This window comes from Hypanus sabinus, chromosome 9, assembly GCF_030144855.1.
Source record: "Hypanus sabinus isolate sHypSab1 chromosome 9, sHypSab1.hap1, whole genome shotgun sequence".
NCBI classification, from domain to species: Eukaryota; Metazoa; Chordata; class Chondrichthyes; order Myliobatiformes; family Dasyatidae; genus Hypanus; species Hypanus sabinus.
Window position 1 is genome coordinate 59319327 of NC_082714.1, and position 17648 is coordinate 59336974.

The 17648-nt window shown below is 40.5% G+C and overlaps 1 protein-coding gene across 2 annotated transcripts in view; it reads right to left on the bottom strand.

The window, feature by feature from the left end:
• LOC132399436 (dual specificity mitogen-activated protein kinase kinase 6-like) overlaps positions 1 to 17648 on the bottom strand; it is a 164479-nt gene that overhangs the window by 76584 nt on the left and 70247 nt on the right. For both annotated transcript variants that reach the window (XM_059979760.1, XM_059979761.1), the window contains exon 2: positions 5997 to 6066. In XM_059979760.1, coding sequence (XP_059835743.1) covers positions 5997 to 6066 — 70 coding nt within the window. The remainder of the gene's footprint in view (positions 1 to 5996; positions 6067 to 17648) is intronic.

A 17648-nucleotide genomic window follows, 5' to 3' on the forward strand; every position in this document is an offset into this window, starting at 1 on the left:
AGTTCAGAAATAGCCAGCGCGCGGGGGGAGACTTTGGTAATGCACTTCTATTATCATTTACGCCCAGAGAGGGCAGGCGCCAGGGATTAAATGCCAGCACCGCAAAGTTTGAATAAACTAGTCTCGAAACGACTTACCAACTGCGTGTCATTATTTCAGCGCTGTGTGTAGCACATCGCTACAACATATTATTAAACATGAATAAAATCATACTTAAATCAAGACTGCTTTTGGTGCCAAGAATAAAAAAAATCTGTGGTCTAACATTCAAGTCTGATTACATGCAAGGTATTGATGGAGAGAAATTGGTAAAATTAAATGATCACGCTGCAGACAAGCTCTAAACTCAAAGGGTTAAGACAACAAAAGTAATGCTGGCACAATCACCAGCATACATTCTTGCATAGAACCTGATCATATGAAACTAGTTCAGTCTTCAGTCAAATGATTTTGATTACGGTCATGATTTGGAAATTTGAATTAGTCTACATTATCCCTGGACTGGAGCTGGAGAAACCAATGAAGTTTCTAATAGTTTACTGTCCAACTAATCCAAAAGAGCATATTGATTTCAGGGCTAGGAGAATACAGGATCAAAGTCAGCTCTGAAAATAGATCCTCTTCTGGATTATTCACATAGGAATGTTTGTTGTCTATCTTTGCATGATGGCTTTCCTGGAGAATAAACTAGAGAATAGTTGGCTAAAATAGTTCCATTACTTAAACTTATGTCTCAAATATAGACAAGATCAGATGGTAAGAAATACTTTCCTAGGTGAACAGCTGGATCAATGGAATGGAATGGCATGAGTATTCTTATATTCATTCCAGTTTTTAAAAATCCAGCTTAGCTGGACATTAAATATCTCAAGGCTTCCACCATTTTATAAATCATTCACTTAAGGCTTCGACCACAACTTAATGGTATTGGTTCACAGCATTTAAAAGGTCAGTAACCCAATTTGGAAAATTCACCCAAATAACTAAAATGGGGACAGGCCATTTCACATGTGTTGGAATCATTAAATCTGCGCACATCATATGCTTTTCATATCCCACAATATGCCACCTCAGATCAAAGCTTGGATTGGATGGGAAATGTCAAAGAGGGAAGAACAGCTTGATCTGGGCCAGATAAATTTGTTTGTGCATGTTTTTTGTTTGTACTATGCTGAATTGATCTTGCGAAGGTGACCGTGAGATGTTGCTTGTACAACCACAGTTCTTCAGAAAGTGATCTTCCTGGATATTGATTACATACACTATATCCGTAACCGGGTCCAAAGTCATAATGGTCAAATACCTGCATTTCTTCAATTGCAAGACTTGGGCATCCACCACCACTGCGAATTACCAAAAAAATCATAAACTTATTGTTAACTACAATACGATGCTGCAAGATATGGTAGTTTGGGGTTGGACCTCTGTGGTAGAAACTGGAAAGACAACTCTTGTTTTCAATGGGAGCACCAATGCGAAAGAGAGGGAGAAATACTTCCCGTCAGTTCTGAAGCTGGAGCTCTCTTGTTCCTTCTAATACACTGCATGTACAATTTCTTCAAACTTCTACTTCCATTTCATTTGCTAGACAGATTCAAGGGCAGCACTGCTGGAAACTGATAGTTCATTACTAGACATTGTACACTGGAATGGCACCAAGTATAAATGTACCAATCTGCAAGTTGGAGGTACAAATAATGGGGATAAGAACTACCTCAATGATCAGTGTTTTAACTCAAATTATTTAGCATACACAGAATCTCAATGCCTTAGTTATATAAATTTGTTAAATACTGTTCAAGTTAGCTGAAAAAAAATGGTCAAAATAAAACTTTGGAAATCTAGCATATAGCAACTATGATTGAATAAATTGCAAAGTACAAAGTATACATACTAAGTAGAACCTTGAGAATCATCTCAGCAGATAAAAATGTACAAATACAAGAAGCTGCAGATGTTGGAATCTGGACTGAAACCAGACTGCTGGGGGTTCTCAGCAAACCACCTCCAACTCCAGAGATGCTGCATAACCTGCTCACTGTTTGCATAGGAATGCGATGATAGAATATAAACTTGGAAAATGTAAATTATTCAATTTGGTAGGAAATACAGCAAGTTTTAAATAGCTAACAACTTCTGGAAACCTTGGCAACCAGAGTGACCTATTCATCCTTATTGTATATGAATCATAGAAACTGTCAAGGAGATGCAGGAAGAAATAAGAGCAAATAGTACATTCTTACCTTTAGAAGTTCCTGTAATATTATGAAGGTATCTTTCTGAAAATTTATACGACAATGGTAAACAAATACTTGGGTACTAACTTCATTTCATCAAATAGGGAACTACTCAAAGGAAGATTGAGTAGAATATTCCTCAAAATGTACAGAAATATGAGATGGTCTCATTAAAGTATTAAAAAAAACTCTTAAAGGGATGCATTGGGTAGATACTGAGTGGTTATTTGTTCCAATTGATAAATCTCAATCAAGGGGATCATCTTTGCAGATAATAACCATTCAGAACTGAGAAAAGGAGAAATTTCATGGAGTAATGAAACTTTACAATCATTTTCCACAGAGGGCTACAACTACTATTTGTTGTCCAAGCTGGATTGTGTTCAAATTATATAGAGAATCATGAGAATTGCAGGAATGAGTTGACAATGGAGACAGTGTGGAAATAAGTAGTTGAGGGGGAAATTTATTCATCTATCTGAATAGCAGAGAAAGCTCAAAAGGACCTACTGGTCCATTATATACAACAACAAAAACTTATATACAAAAACAAGTCTTGATGCAGTGAAAAATTTCAGGTGATGAATATAATTTATATTAAATAAATGGTAAAACCTTATCAATAATCCTGGACTTCACAAATCAATTATTATCATTCTCCCAGTCTGATCTTTCATCCCTCTCCTCACATTGGATTTATTAATTGCACGGCAGTTCCTGAAACTTTTGCATTTCCAGTATTTCATTTATCTTAAACAGTGGGCATTAGTATGTTCTCTTGTGATATTATCCTCTTTTCAACTGGGACTATTGGAGACTTTAGTAGCCAGAAGCCTGGCTAGCTTTCATTGTTCATACACAACCCAGGACCATGGACAATCCATGGCCCAGTACCTCCCCTCCAGGAAGCACATGCAAGCACATACACATCAGGCAGTAAGTACAAAATATTCTGATAGGGATATCCAATATCTTTTGCTGGGTAGTGTCTTTCTCTGCAAAGACATCAGAAAGGATAGGTTAAGCTAAAGTTGCAGGGGGATAGGAAAAAGTGCTAAAGAAGATAGTGGAAAAGTTTTGGAGAATGACGTTGTTAAGCCTACATACAAGGTCGGGGATCAAATGATTCAACATAGTGGGACTAATGTTCTGATCGGCATACTTCAATGGCAGGTATTGAAAGAAAGACAGATGAACTTGAGGCATGGATCAGTAAATTTATTAGCAAAATACGCATGTCACCATATGCAACCCTGAGATCACAGACTGTTGCAAGAAACACAAGGTTGTGATAATAGGTGATTTTAACATTCCACATATTGACTGGATTCCCAGACTGTAAAGGGCCTGGATGGGATAGAGTGTGTTAAGTGTTTAGGAAAGTTTCCTTAATTGGTACATCAAGGCCCCAACTAGAGAGTGTGATACTAGGTCTTCTATTAGGTAATGATACAGGGCAGGTGATGAGCTTGTATAGGGGAACACTTTGCATCTAGTGATCATAATGCCATTAGTTACAAGCTAATTATGGAAAAGAATAGGTCTGATCCTCAGGTTGAGATTCTAAATTGGAGAAAGGCCAATTTTAATGGCATCAGAAAGGATCTGTCAGGTGTGGATTAGGACAGGCTGTTTTCTATCAAAGGTGTACTTGGTAAATGGGAAGCATTCAAAAGTGAAATTTTGAGAGTACACAAGTTGTATATTCCTGTCAGAATAAAAGGCAAGGATAGCAGATTTATGGAACACTGGTTTTGACATATTCTAGCCCTAGTTAAGAAAAAGGAGGTGCATAGCAGGTATAGGCAAGCAGAAACAAATAAGGTAATTGAGTTTAAGAAATGCAAGAGAATACTTAAGTCAAGAGGGCTAAAAAAAAGATGCAAGGTTGCTCCAGCAGACAAGATGAAAGAGGACAAAATTGGTCCTCCAAAAATTCAGAGTGCTAATCTATGCATAGAGCCAAAAGAGATGGTGGAGATCTTAAAAAGATTTTTTACATCTGTATTGACTCAGGAGATGGACACAGAATCTATAGAACTGAGGCAAAGCAGCTGCAAGGTCATGGACCCTATACAAATTAAAGAGGAGGTGTTTGCTGTCTTCAGACAAATTAGGGTGGATAAATCCCCAGAGACTGACAAGGTGTTCACTCCAACCCTGTGGGAGACAAGTACAGAAATTGAAGGGGCCCTCATAGAAATACTTAAATCATTCCCTGCAACAGGTCAGTTACCAGAGGATTGGAGGATAGCAAACGCTGTTCTGCTGTTTAAGATAGGCTCTAAAAATAAACCAAGGAATTATAGGCCAGTGAGCCTGACATCAGTAAACGGAAAGTTATTGGAAGGTATTCCAAGGGACCGGATATATAAATACTTGGATAGACAGGGACTGATTAGGGATAGTCAACGTGGCTTTGTGCATGGTAGGTAATGTCTAACCAGTCTTACAGTTTTTCGAGGAAATTACCAAGAAAGTTAATGAAGACAAGGCAGTGGATGTTTTCTACATGGACTTAAGCGAGGCATTTGACAAGGTCCTGCACAGGTAGTTGGTCAAAAAGGTTCAGTCACTTGACATTCAAGATGAGGTAGCAAATTGGAATTGGTTTTTTTGGTGAAGCCAAAACCTGAGTGTGGTTGCAGATGGTTCCTCTGAATGATCGCTGCAGGGTCCATTGTTGTTTGTCATCTATAATCAATGATCTGGATGATACCATGATAAACTGGATCAGCAAATTTGCAGATGACACCAAGATTGAGGGTGTAGTGGATACCTAAGACTACCCAAGTCTGCAGCAGGATCTTGACCAGCTGGAAAATGGGCTGAAAAATGGCAGATGGAACTTAACGAAGACAAGTTGAGGTACCAGGGTAAGTATTACACGTGAGAGGTAGGGCATTAAGGAGTGCGGTAAAACAGAACGATCAGAGAATACAAATCCATAATTCCTTGAAAGTGGTGTCACAGGTAAATAAGGTTGTAAGGAAAGCTTTTGGCACACTGGCATTAATAAATCAACGTATTGAGTGTAAAAACTGGGTGTTACATTAAAAATTTAAACAACCTTCATGGGGGCTAATTTGGAATACTGTGTGCAGTTTCAGTCAGTTGTCTACAGGTAAGATTGAAAGTGTACAGAGAAAATTTACAAGGATGTTGTCAGGACTTGAGAACCTACGTTTATAGGGAAAGGTTGAATAGATTACAACTTTATTCCCAAGTATATATAAGATTAAAGGGAGATTTAATAGAGACATACAAAATTATGAAGGGTTTACACAAGGTAATTACAAGAAGGATTTTCCACTGAGGTCAGGTGAGGCTACAATTAGAGGTCATGGTTCAAGGGTGAAAAGTGAAATGTTTAAAGGGAACATGAGGGAGAACTTCTTCACTCAGAGGGTGGTGAGAATGTGAGATGAGCTACCAGTGCAAGTGGTGAATACAGAGTGAATTTTAACATTCAAGAGAAATTTGGATAGGGACATAGATGAGAGGGATTTGGAGGGTTATGGTCTGGATACAGGACGATGGGATGAGGCAGATTAATGGTTTGGCACAGACTAGATGGGCCAAAGGGCCAGTTTCAGTGCTGTGTTCTATGACCCTAAGGACTTTTCATTTTAGACACAAGACACTGCAAATCAGGTATAAAAGAGTTTTGCTGCTTTTGTTTAAATGCACACAGCCACAAGAGAGAGAGACACTCACAACATGGACATGCAAATCCAATTTAATAATAGATCAGCTTACGTAGGGCTGGTAACTGGCTGTTTGAAGACTTCATCTGAGATTTTTAAATTAGGTTTGTTTCTCATTTTTCCTGTGAAGCAAAACAAAAAAAAAATCAATAATCAAATGAGTGACAGCTTTCTCATTAAATTCATATCTGATCAAGAAATTAACCACTTTGGTTTGACATAGGATTTTAATAAATAAGATACAACTTATATACATTGATGCATCAAAAAAAAGGTATGTTTTGATTATTTGACCCCTCCCTATGTCCCCTGCAATCTTTTCCATCTGCTTCCATTGCCTTCCCGCCACTGTACAGCTAAACATGCCAGCCTTTCAGTGCTTCTATTCAAAACTAGCAGATCACAACCATTCCTTATCACACAAACCAGACTTTATCAAAAGTTCAGCTGTGAAATGGACGGGTAGTTTCAAGTTCCCAGATTTCAACATCTCTGAAGATCTAACCCCAGCCCAATACATTGATTCAATTACAAAGAGGGAACTCCAGCAAACTATATTTCATTAGGAATTTGAAGATGCCACCAAAAACACCAGCAAGTTGCTACAGATGTACTGTGGAGAGCATTTTAACTGTTCTATCACTGTCTGGTATCTATCTGCTGCACATATTATTTTCTCATTACGAGGTGGTACAAGAGCCTGAAGACACACACATTGTTTTAGGAACAGCTTCTTCCCTCAGTCACCAGATTTCTAAACAGACAATGAACCCATGAACTCTACATCACTATTCTTGCTCTTTTTTTAAAAAAACTAATTTAGCTTCTGTATGTTTTTATACACACATATGTAATGTATAATATACATACACACACTCACTCAGTAGCCATTTTATTAGGTATGAGTGCAACCTGATGAAGCCCATTCACTTCAAGTTTCAATGTGCTGTGCATTCACAGATGCTCTTCTGCACAATAATGCTGCAACCCATGTTTATTTGAGTCAATGTTGCTTTCCAGTCAGCTTCAACCAGTCTGGCCATTTTCTTCTGACCTCTCTCATTAATTAACAAGGTGTTTCCGCCCACAGAACTACTGCTCACAGTATGTTTCTCTGCATCATTCTCAGTAAACTCTAGAGAACACTCTAGGAAAAAATTCCAGGAGATCAGCAGTTTTTGAGATACTCAAACCACCCTGCCTGGCATCAACAATCATTCCACAGTCATAGATCACATTTCCTCCCCATTCTGATGTTTAGTCTGAAGAACAACTGAACCTTTTGATCATGTCTGCATTCTTTTATTGGACTGACATGCAGTGAGTTGCTGCCACATCATTCGTTGATTAGATATTTGCATTGACAAGCAGCGGGTGTACAGGTGTGTTTAAATTGGAACGGGGGGAGGGAAAGCACATGAGTGTTAGTGTGACTGTAAGAATCTCTCTCTCGCTCACACAGCCTGCATGTGTCTCTCTGCATATTACATTTTATACTGTAAATCATAATATACAAACATGCCTTGTAATTTATAATTTATCATTTATTGTTTATATTACATAATGCACTGTGCTGCTGCCACAATAAATTTCACGACATGTATTTGTGATAATAAACCTCATTCTGATTCCATTGCTGCCTCTTTCATAATGCAACTTTGGCTCCTCCCCTTTCCAGTGCTATCTGCTGTACTCAGTGACATTTTCCCTTGACAAAGGATTGGTTGCTTTCTAAACACATTAGGGCATTCTGTCACCGGCACAAAGTAGGCATTGTCAAACAGTTTATACAACATCAATTCAAGAATGAGTCACAGCTTCCTCTAGATCAGTGGTTCCCAAACTTTGGGTTACCACCCCCTTGGCTTCCAGAACACATCCCCAGCGCCCCCTCTCCCTTTCCGGCCATTACATAACTATAACGATTTTTCATTTATGATGCACAGCAAAAGAAAATGGGAACTGCAAATCCACAGCAGTGACAAATAATTGCAAAACTTATTCAAATCTATTTAAAGCTAAAATAAAATTATTTAATTACAGTAAAAATAATTTTCAACTATTTTAGAGTGTACATTAGTAGTCACTAATTATTCACTACTTCATTGCTTTTTCACCTTTCAATGGGATCGACTGGCTTGGTGCAATGATATCAGCTTCTCAACATCAAGCTGAATGTCACCTGTTAAAATTGAATCTGAATAAAACTCCGGAGACCAGCTTCTTAAGTTGCAACAGTTTATTGCACACCCTCCTGCAGGAGTTAGAGACCCAGTTGTCGAAGGGAAGGCAAGCATGTACTGCCACCATTCAACAAGTGGGCCCACTTAGTCAGCTTACAGCCATATATTTATACATCGTAAGCCACATACATTACTGTTGCAAGATGTTATTTGAACTGATACACCCAAGTCTGTTGGTGCAAAACTTAATTACTTAGATAAGAGAGTCCGCTAAATCAAGGTTTAATTACAGATGGATGTACTGTCCAGTCCTTATCAATTATTCCCTTTGCTAGGCCCTGACTTAATTATAGATGGATGTTCATTCCTGTACTTATCGGGGAGTCCTCCTCCCCTACTCCAACAAGGGTACAATGTTATCAAACCCTCAATGTCTCTCTGCAAACCAAGGGAGAACTAGTATAAGCCGGTTTTCAGCTAACTGCTAAAGACAGAGTTTACTTCAGTTCAAAAATTACTGTTCAGTCCCAATTATTCTTTAAGCCAGAGGTTACATAGGTTCATAGTGATTTTTTTATATTCTCAATTCCTCACACTCAGGATTCTCAGATTCTTTATGTTCAGTAATTTGCAGTCTGTTTTGTTGCTTTGAAAGAAGTTGGGCAACAGCACTGAAACCATACTCCACTAATATGATGTTGGAAAGACAAAGTACATCACAACCATTTTCCCCAGTACAGGATAGCCATCAGATTTCTTTACCGCAGCTAAAAGATTTGATAACAATTTTGTGAACCTCGGTCTCAGCTCAAAGCCATTTTGTAGTGGGATCAGTTTTTCCTCCATCCTTCCTGTTAATTCCTCATTACAAATGTTCAGGAATGGATTTATTGCCCAACCTGGAACTTGGATCAAGGGAAGATCCTGAAATTTCTCTGACATGTATTTATGCAGCTCACCCACCCAGTTGAGCATAATGTACTTGAAGTTCATCATCTGGTATTCTTTCTTTCTCTTACGACTCAGAGGGGCTTGGAAATTGGAAAAGATTGCAACAGCCAATTTTGCACTTAAGTAGAGTTAACTTGGACAGAAATATGGAGACGGCTGATTCGACTTTGATAAGATTCACATTTCCTTGCAACTGAAGATTGATTTCATTAAACTTTGCAAATAATTCTGACAAATAAACACATTAGACATTGCTCAAGTTTATCACTGAATTAAGCATTCAAGCCTTCAAAGAATTTTATAGTTTCAGAAGTGTCTTAGGCAGTTTTGTTTTAAGAATAAGTGTTTGAACTATTCATCATTCTCCACACAAAGCTCTCAAATTAGTCAAGAATTGAGAGCATGGGACTTGATTTTATTTACCACTGTGATAATAGCATTTAATGATATGTGCTAGCCGATCACTTCACAAGTTCTTTGCAACAAGATGGTGTCTGTGAATTACACAGTGAATGGTAATCAAGTTAGATAAGGTTTCTTTCAAGACAGTAATAATCCCATGGTGGGATCCTGCAATTACTGATGCCACCTGTTCCACAAGAACACTGGTGAGTGCAGTGTCCTTCTCTCAAACTTCAACACAACACCTAAAATGCTGGAGAAACTCAGCCTCATGGAAATGAATATAAACTGTCAAATGTTTCAGGCCAAGACCCTTCTTCAAGACTGAAAAGGAGGGGGGAGGATGCCAGAATAAGGTGGTGGAGGAGGATAAAAAGGTGATAGATGAAGTTGGGTGGAAAACAAAGGGCTGGAGAGGAATTGATTTGATAAGGAGAGAAGAGTGGACCACAGAAGAAAGGAAAGGAGAAGAGAACCCAGTGGAATGTGATTGGCAGGTGAGAAAAGGTAAGAGGCCAGAACTGGGAATAGAAGTGGTGGGGGGGGGTGGGAGGGTGGCATTTTTTTCATCAAAAGGAGAAATCATTATTCATGGCATCAGATTGGAGGTTACCCAGACGGAATGCAAGGTGTTGCTCTACCACCTTAAGGGTGGTAGGGTGGTCCCATCCTGGCACAAAAGGTGGCCATGGACCAACACAGAAATCGGAATTAAAATGTTTGGCCACCAGGAGATTCCACTTTTGGCAGATGGAGCAGAGGTGCTCAAAGTGGACCCCCAACTCACCCACGCAGAGGAGGCCGCATTGGGAACACCAGACAAAACAGACTAACCCAGCGAATTCATTGCCTCACCTGGAATGACTGTTTGGGGCCCTGAATGGAGGTGAGGGAGAAGGTTAATGACAGGTGTTGCACTTAGGGTAAAAGATATGTTTGGCTTTTAGGATCCCCTTAAGATGGTGGAAGTTGCAGAGATGATGTGTTCCACGTTGAGGCTCGTGGAGTGGTAGGTAAAGGAACTCTAACACCATTAAGGCAGCAGCAAGATGGGGCAAGAGCAAATGTTCAGAAAATGGAGGAGATACAGGTGAAGACAGCATCAATAATGGAGGAAGGGAAACCCTGTTCTTTGAAGGAGAAGGACATCTCTGATGTCCTGGAAAGGAAAGCCGCAGACTGGGAACAGATGTGGTAGAGACAAAGGAATTGAGAAAAGGGAGAAGAATTTCAACAGGAGACAAGGTGGGAGGGGTACATCTGTTTCTAGTCCCCTTGCAAATAACAACTTTTGAACCATGCTTTCATTTTTCATGAAGCGAACATTACCAAGTAGCAAAGATTCATTGCCTGTCAACATTGATTAATTCAAATGCAGAGCAAATTCTGTTGTTCTTGGAATGTTGCACAATGCGTCTTCCGCACTTCTAAGACATTTCATTCACTCATCTTTGAACAGAGTTACAGCTGAGTGGACTCACTTAAATTATTTGGTCTGGTGATCTATGCAAGTCTGTACCTCGCTAACAAGATGCTGCGTAGAGGAAGTCCACCACTGCCATATTTAATTTGGCTGACAACACCGCTAACCAACACATAGGAAATCAGCATATAGGAAGGAGATCGAAAATCTGGCTGCATGGTGACAACACTACCATAACAACCTCTCCATTTCAGCAAGATTAAGGAGCTGATTATTGAGTTCAGGAAGAGGAAACCGGAGGTCCATGAGCCTCTCCTCATCAGGGGATCAGTGGTGGAGAGGATCAGCAACTTCCCACGGTGTTATCATTTCTGAGCATCTATCCAGGTCCAGCAGACAAGTATCATTATGAAGAAAGCACAGTAGCACCTCTACTTTCATAGAAGTATGCAAAGATTTGGCACGTCAAGTAAAACTTTTGACAAACTTCTATAAATTCTGGTTGAGAGTACATTGCCTGGTTGCATCAAGATCAGGTATGGAAACACCAATGCCCTTGAATGGAAAAGCCTACAGAAGTAGTGGATATGGCCCAGTCCATCAAGGGTAGAGCCCTCCACAGCTCTGATCACATGTACATGGATTACTGTCATAGGAGAGCAGCATCCAAAGACACCCAACATCCAGGCTATGCTCCCTTCTCACTGTTGCCATCACAAAGGTGGTAGACGAGCCTCAGGATCAGCTTCAAAAACAGTTATTATCCCTCACCCAACAGGTTCTTGAACCAGTAGGGATAATTTCATTCAATCACTGAATTGCTCCCACAAGCTATGGACTCACTTTCAAGGACTGTTCATCACATGTTCTTGATATTTATTATTATTTATTTTTCTTTTAGTATTTACAGTTTGTCTTTTGCACATTGATTGTCCATCCTGCCGGGTGAGGTATTTCATTGATTCTTCTGTTTCTTGTATTTACTGTGAATACCAGCAAGGAATCCCACTGCTGTATATGGTGACATACATACATTGAGAATACATTTACTTCAAATTCTGTACTTACAACCTTCCTTCCTGCTGGCAGAATCAGGTCTTCTCCAATTGTTTGGGGCTTTCCAGATTTAACAATGAGCAATAAAATGCTGTATGAAGCACACAAACATGTTTTAAAGTATTTTCCATTTCTGAAAGTTTTCACAAAGTCACTGAAAATGAGCAAGTTCTTGATACTAATCAGAGTGTGTTCCCTTCAAATGTTTAAGGAACCTGGACGGTTTCATTCCCTTATTTGAAAAAAAAAGCATTTTTATACATCAGACACATTAGCTACTGTTTGTTTGGCACTGGAATATTTCCACATTTTAGATACTCTATACTATACTGTCTACATTTCTTATTTGTTTGGTCTTCTGCAATTTTCGTCATAGATTAACAACCACGGTCAATCGTATACTGTTTCAATCCAACCTCAGTGAAGAGGAAAGTTATGGCATCATAACAGCTCAGGCAAAACCTGACTCTCTGCCTGCAGGTACATTAAGTGGGGCAGTGATATCTCAGTTGGGTTGTGGACCAGAGAAATGCAGTCATAACCATTTGAAAGGGCAGATTTTGAACTTTACCCCGTTGAATGTCATACTCTAATTCAGGGGAATTGCATCACGACCACAAGATATAGGAGTAGAATCAGGCCATTTGGCCTAGTGAGTCTTTTCTGCCATTTCATCATGGCTGATCCATTTTTCCTCTCAGCCCCAATCTCCTGCCTTTGCCCCTGTATCCCTTTATGCCCTGACCAATCAAAAATCTATATATTTTTAAGGCAGAAATTGATAAAGACTTGGCCTCCACAGCTGTCTGTGGCAATGAATTCCACAAATTCACTACACAATCTCTGGCTAAAGAAATTCCTCCTCATCATCATTCCAAGAGGACACTCCTCTATTCTGAGGCTGTGTGCTCGTCTTAAGACACTCCCATCATAGGAAACACCCGCTCCACATCCACTCTATCAAGGCCTTTCATCATTTGAAAGGTTTCAATTAGGTCACCCCTAATTCTTCTGAATTCCAGTGAATACAGGCACAGAGCGATCCAACAGTCTTATGACAAGCTGTTCAATCCTGGAATCATTTTCGTGAACCTCCTTTGAACCCTCTCCAGTTTCAGCACATTCTTTCTAAGATAAAAGGCCCAAAATTTCTCACAAGTAAGGCCTCACTAGTGCTTTATAAAGTCAGTATTACATCCTTGCTTTTATATTCCAATTCTCTTGAAATGAATGTTAACATTGCATTTGCCTTCCTCAACATATATTCAATCTGCAAATTAACCTTTAGGGAGTCCTATATAAGGACTTGCAAACCCCTCGGCCCCCCAGATTTTTGTGTTTTCTCTCCATTTAGAAAATAGTCAACCCTTTCATTTCTTCAACTAAAGTGCATGACCACACACTTCCTGACACTGCATTCCAACTTTCACTTCTTTGCCCATTCTCCTAATCTGTCTAAGTCCTTCTGTAGCCTCTCTATTTCCTCAAAACTACCTGCCCCTCCACCTATCCTTGTATTGTCTATAAACTTTACAACAAAGCCATTAATTCCATCATCTAGATCACTGACAAATAACGTAAAAAGAATGTGTACTGTACGGGAATTGCACTAGCTAACACTACTACAGTATGCCATTGCCCTTGGAGTCCACATCCCTCCCTCAGCTAATGTAGTGCTGGCGTGTGACATCATTCACTCTGTCACCGCGAGTCTGAAATGCCTTCATAACTATATCAGGATGACACAACACCCCAAATGCCTTCATAACTATATCAAGGGATTTCAACCATGTCAGCTTGGATTTGACTTTCCCACTTTCACACAGTTTGTGGACTGTCAAATCAATGGAAGTAAGACAAATGGATCTGCTATATGCAAATATTAAAAATGCATATAGTGCCTAGCCCTTAACCCCCATCAACCCCCACCCCCCACCCGGCAGATCAGATCATTACCTGGTGTACTTTCAGCCCTTGTACAAACCTGTGGTCCAGCAGCAACCTGTGATCGAGAAGTCTGTTAGGAAATGGTCACAGGAGGCCAAAGCAAGGCTGCTTTGAAGGTTCTGACTGGGATGTGCTCCGTAGTCCACATGGAGAGGACATTGATGGGCTGACTACATCACAGGGTACATCAACTTCTGTATGAATAATACTGTTCCAACCAGGACTGTACACTGTTTCCCAAACAATAAACCTTGGTTCATCAAAGACATCAAAGCCATACTGAACAGGGAGAAGAGGACAGTCAGAGATGGAGATAGGGAGGTGATGAGTCTGATTCAGAGGGAACTGAGGGAGAAGATCATCCTGGACAAGGACTGCTACAGGGGGAAGCCGGAGAGGAAACTACAGCAGAACAGCACAAGGATCACAGAGACATGGCTCCAGGGTGACCGAAGGGAGCTCAACATCCAGGGATATTCAATATTCAGGAGGGATAGACAGGAAAGAAAAGGAGGTGAGTAGCATTGCTGGTTAGAGAGGAGATTAACGCAATAGAAAGGAAGGACATTAGCCTGGAGGATGTGGAATCGATACGGGTAGAACTGCATAACACTAAGGGGCAGAAAACGCTGGTGGGAGTGGTGTACAGGCCACCTAACAGTCGTAGCGAGGTTGGGGATGGCATTAAACAGGAAATTAGAAATGCGTGCAAAAAAGGAACAGTAGTTATAATGGGTGACTTCAATCTACATATAGATTGGGTGAACCAAATTGGTAAGGGTGCTGAGGAAGAGGATTTCTTGGAATGTATGTGGGATGGTTTTCTGAACCAACATGTCGAGGAACTAACTAGAGAGCAGGCCATTCTAGATTGGGTATTGAGCAATGAGGAAGGGTTAGTTAGCAATCTTGTCGTCTGAGGCCCCTTGGGTAAGAGTGACCATAATATGGTGGAATTCTTCATTAAGATGGAGAGTGACGTAGTTAATTCAGAAACAAAGGGTCTGAACTTAAAGAAGGGTAAATTTGAAGGTATGAAATGTGAATTAGCCAAGATAGACTGGCAAATGATACTTAAAGGGTTGACGGTAGATATGCAATGGCAAGCATTTAAAGAACGCATGGATGAACTACATCCATGTTCATCCCAATTTGGCAAAAGAATAAACCAGGGAAGGTAGTGCACCCATGGCTGACAAGGGAAATTAGGGATAGTATCAAGTCCAAAGAAGAAACATATAAAGAAACATATAAATTAGCAAAAAAAAGCGGCACACCTGAGGACACTCAGAGACCAGCAGAGGAGGACAAAGGGCTTAATTAGGAAAGGGAAAAAAGATTATGAGAGAAAGCTGGCAAGGCACATTAAAAACTGACTGTAAAAGCTTTTGTAGATACATGAAAAGAAAAAGATTGGTCAAGACAAATGTAGGTCCTTTACAGTCAGAAACAGGTGAATTGATCATAGGAAACAAAGACATGGCAGACCAATTGAATAACTACTTTAGTTCTGTCTTCACTAAGGAGGACATAAATAATCTTCCGGAAATAGTAAGGGACCAATGGTCTAGTGAGATGGAAGAACTGAGGGAAATACATGTTAGTAGGGAAGTGGATTGAAGGGATTAAAGGCAGATAAATCCCCAGGGCCAGATCGTCTGCATCCCAGAGTGCTTAAGGAAGTAGCCCAAGAAATAGTGGATGCATTAGTGATAATTTTTCAAAACTCCTTAGATTCTGGATTAGTTCCTGAGGATTGGAGGGTGGCTAATGTAACCCCACTTTTTAAAAAAGGAGGGAGACAGAAACTGGGGAATTATAGACCGGTTAGTCTGACATCAGTGGTGGGGAAAATGCTAGAGTCGGTTATCAAAGATGTGATAACAGTACATTTGGAAAGAGGTGAAATCATCGGACAAAGTCAGCATGGATTTGTGAAAGGAAAATCATGTCTGACGAATCTTATAGAATTTTGTGAAGATGTAACTAGTAGAGTGGATAGGGGAGAGCCAGTGGATGTGGTATATTTAGATTTTCAAAAGGCTTTTGACAAGGTCCCACACAGGAGATTAGTGTGCAAACTTAAAGCACACGGTATTGGGGGTATGGTATTGATATGGATAGAGAAATGGTTGGCAGACAGGAAGCAAAGATTGGGAGTAAACAGGACCTTTTCAGAATGGCAGGCAGTGACTAGTGGGGTACCGCAAGGCTCAGTGCTGGAACCCCCATTGTTTACAATATATATTAATGATTTAGACAAGGGAATTAAATGCAGCTTCTCCAAGTTTGCAGATGACACGAAGCTGGGCGGCTGTGTTAGCTGTGACGAGGATGCTAAGAGGATGCAGGGTGACTTGGATAGGTTAGGTGAGTGGGCAAATTCATGGCAGATGCAATTTAATGTTGATAAATGTGAGGTTATCCACTTTGGTTGCAAGAACAGGAAAACAGATTATTATCTGAATGGTGGCTGATTAGGAAAAGGGGAGGTGCAACGAGACCTGGGTGTCATTGTACACCAGTCATTGAAGGTGGGCATGCAGGTACAGCAGGCGGTAAAAAAGGCAAATGGTATGTTGGCATTCATAGCAAAAGGATCTGTGCTTTAAGTTCTACTGCAGTTGTACAAGGCCTTGGTGAGACCGCAACTAGAGTATTATGTGCAGTTTTGGTCCCCTAATCTGAGGAAAGACATCCTTGCCATAGAGGGAGTACAGAGAAGGTTCACCAGATTGATTCCTGGGATGGCATAACTTTCATATGAAGAAAGACTGGATCGACTAGGCTTATACTCACTGGAATTTAAAAGATTGTGGGGGGATCTTATTGAAACGTATAAAATTCTAAAGGGATTGGACAGGCTAGATGCAGAAAGATTGTTTCTGATGCTGGAGAAGTCTAGAACGAAGGGTCACAGTTTAAGGATAAAGGGGAAGTCTTTTAGGACAGGGATGAGGAAAAACTTCTTCACACAGAGAGTGGTGAATCTGTGGAATTATCTGCCACCGGAAATAGTTGAGGCCAGTTCATTGGGTATATTTAAGAGGGAGTTAGATATGGCCCTTGTAGCTAAAGGGATCGGGGGTATGGAGAGAAAGCAGGTACAGGGTTTTGAGTTGGATGATCAGCCATGATCATACTGAATGGCGGTGCAGGCTCGAAGGGCCGAATGGCCTACTCCTGCACCTATTTTCTATGTTTCTATATGTGGAGTGGTATGAAAACAGTCACGGTGCAGAAAGGCCAGAGACCAGGTGATTGAAGGGGACCAGGACAGGGCCAACAAGTTGAACTAGTTTTTCCACAGGTTTGATGAGGAGGCTTTTGTTAACCCCTCTACAACCCATCCACCTCCCAGCTCCTCCTCTCTCACAGGACACTGGAGAACCAACAACCATAGACACATGGACTGTCACTATTGAGCAGGCAAGGAGAGAGCTCAGCAGACTTTACCCAGGCAAGGCTATGGGCCCAAATGCATTAGCCCAAGCATGCTCAAGGTGTGTGCTACTCAGCTGGGTCCAGTCTTTCAATACATCTTTAATCTGAGCCTGAGCCTGGAGGGGGTCCCTGTGCTATGGAAAAATATCCTGCCTAGTTACAGTACCCAAGAAGACATGTCCCACCACGACCAGTGACTACAGATCAGTGGCACTGACCTTGTGTGTTCTGAAATCATTAGAAAGACTGGCCCTGACACACATCCAGACTGTCATAGAACCATCACTGGAGCCCCTGC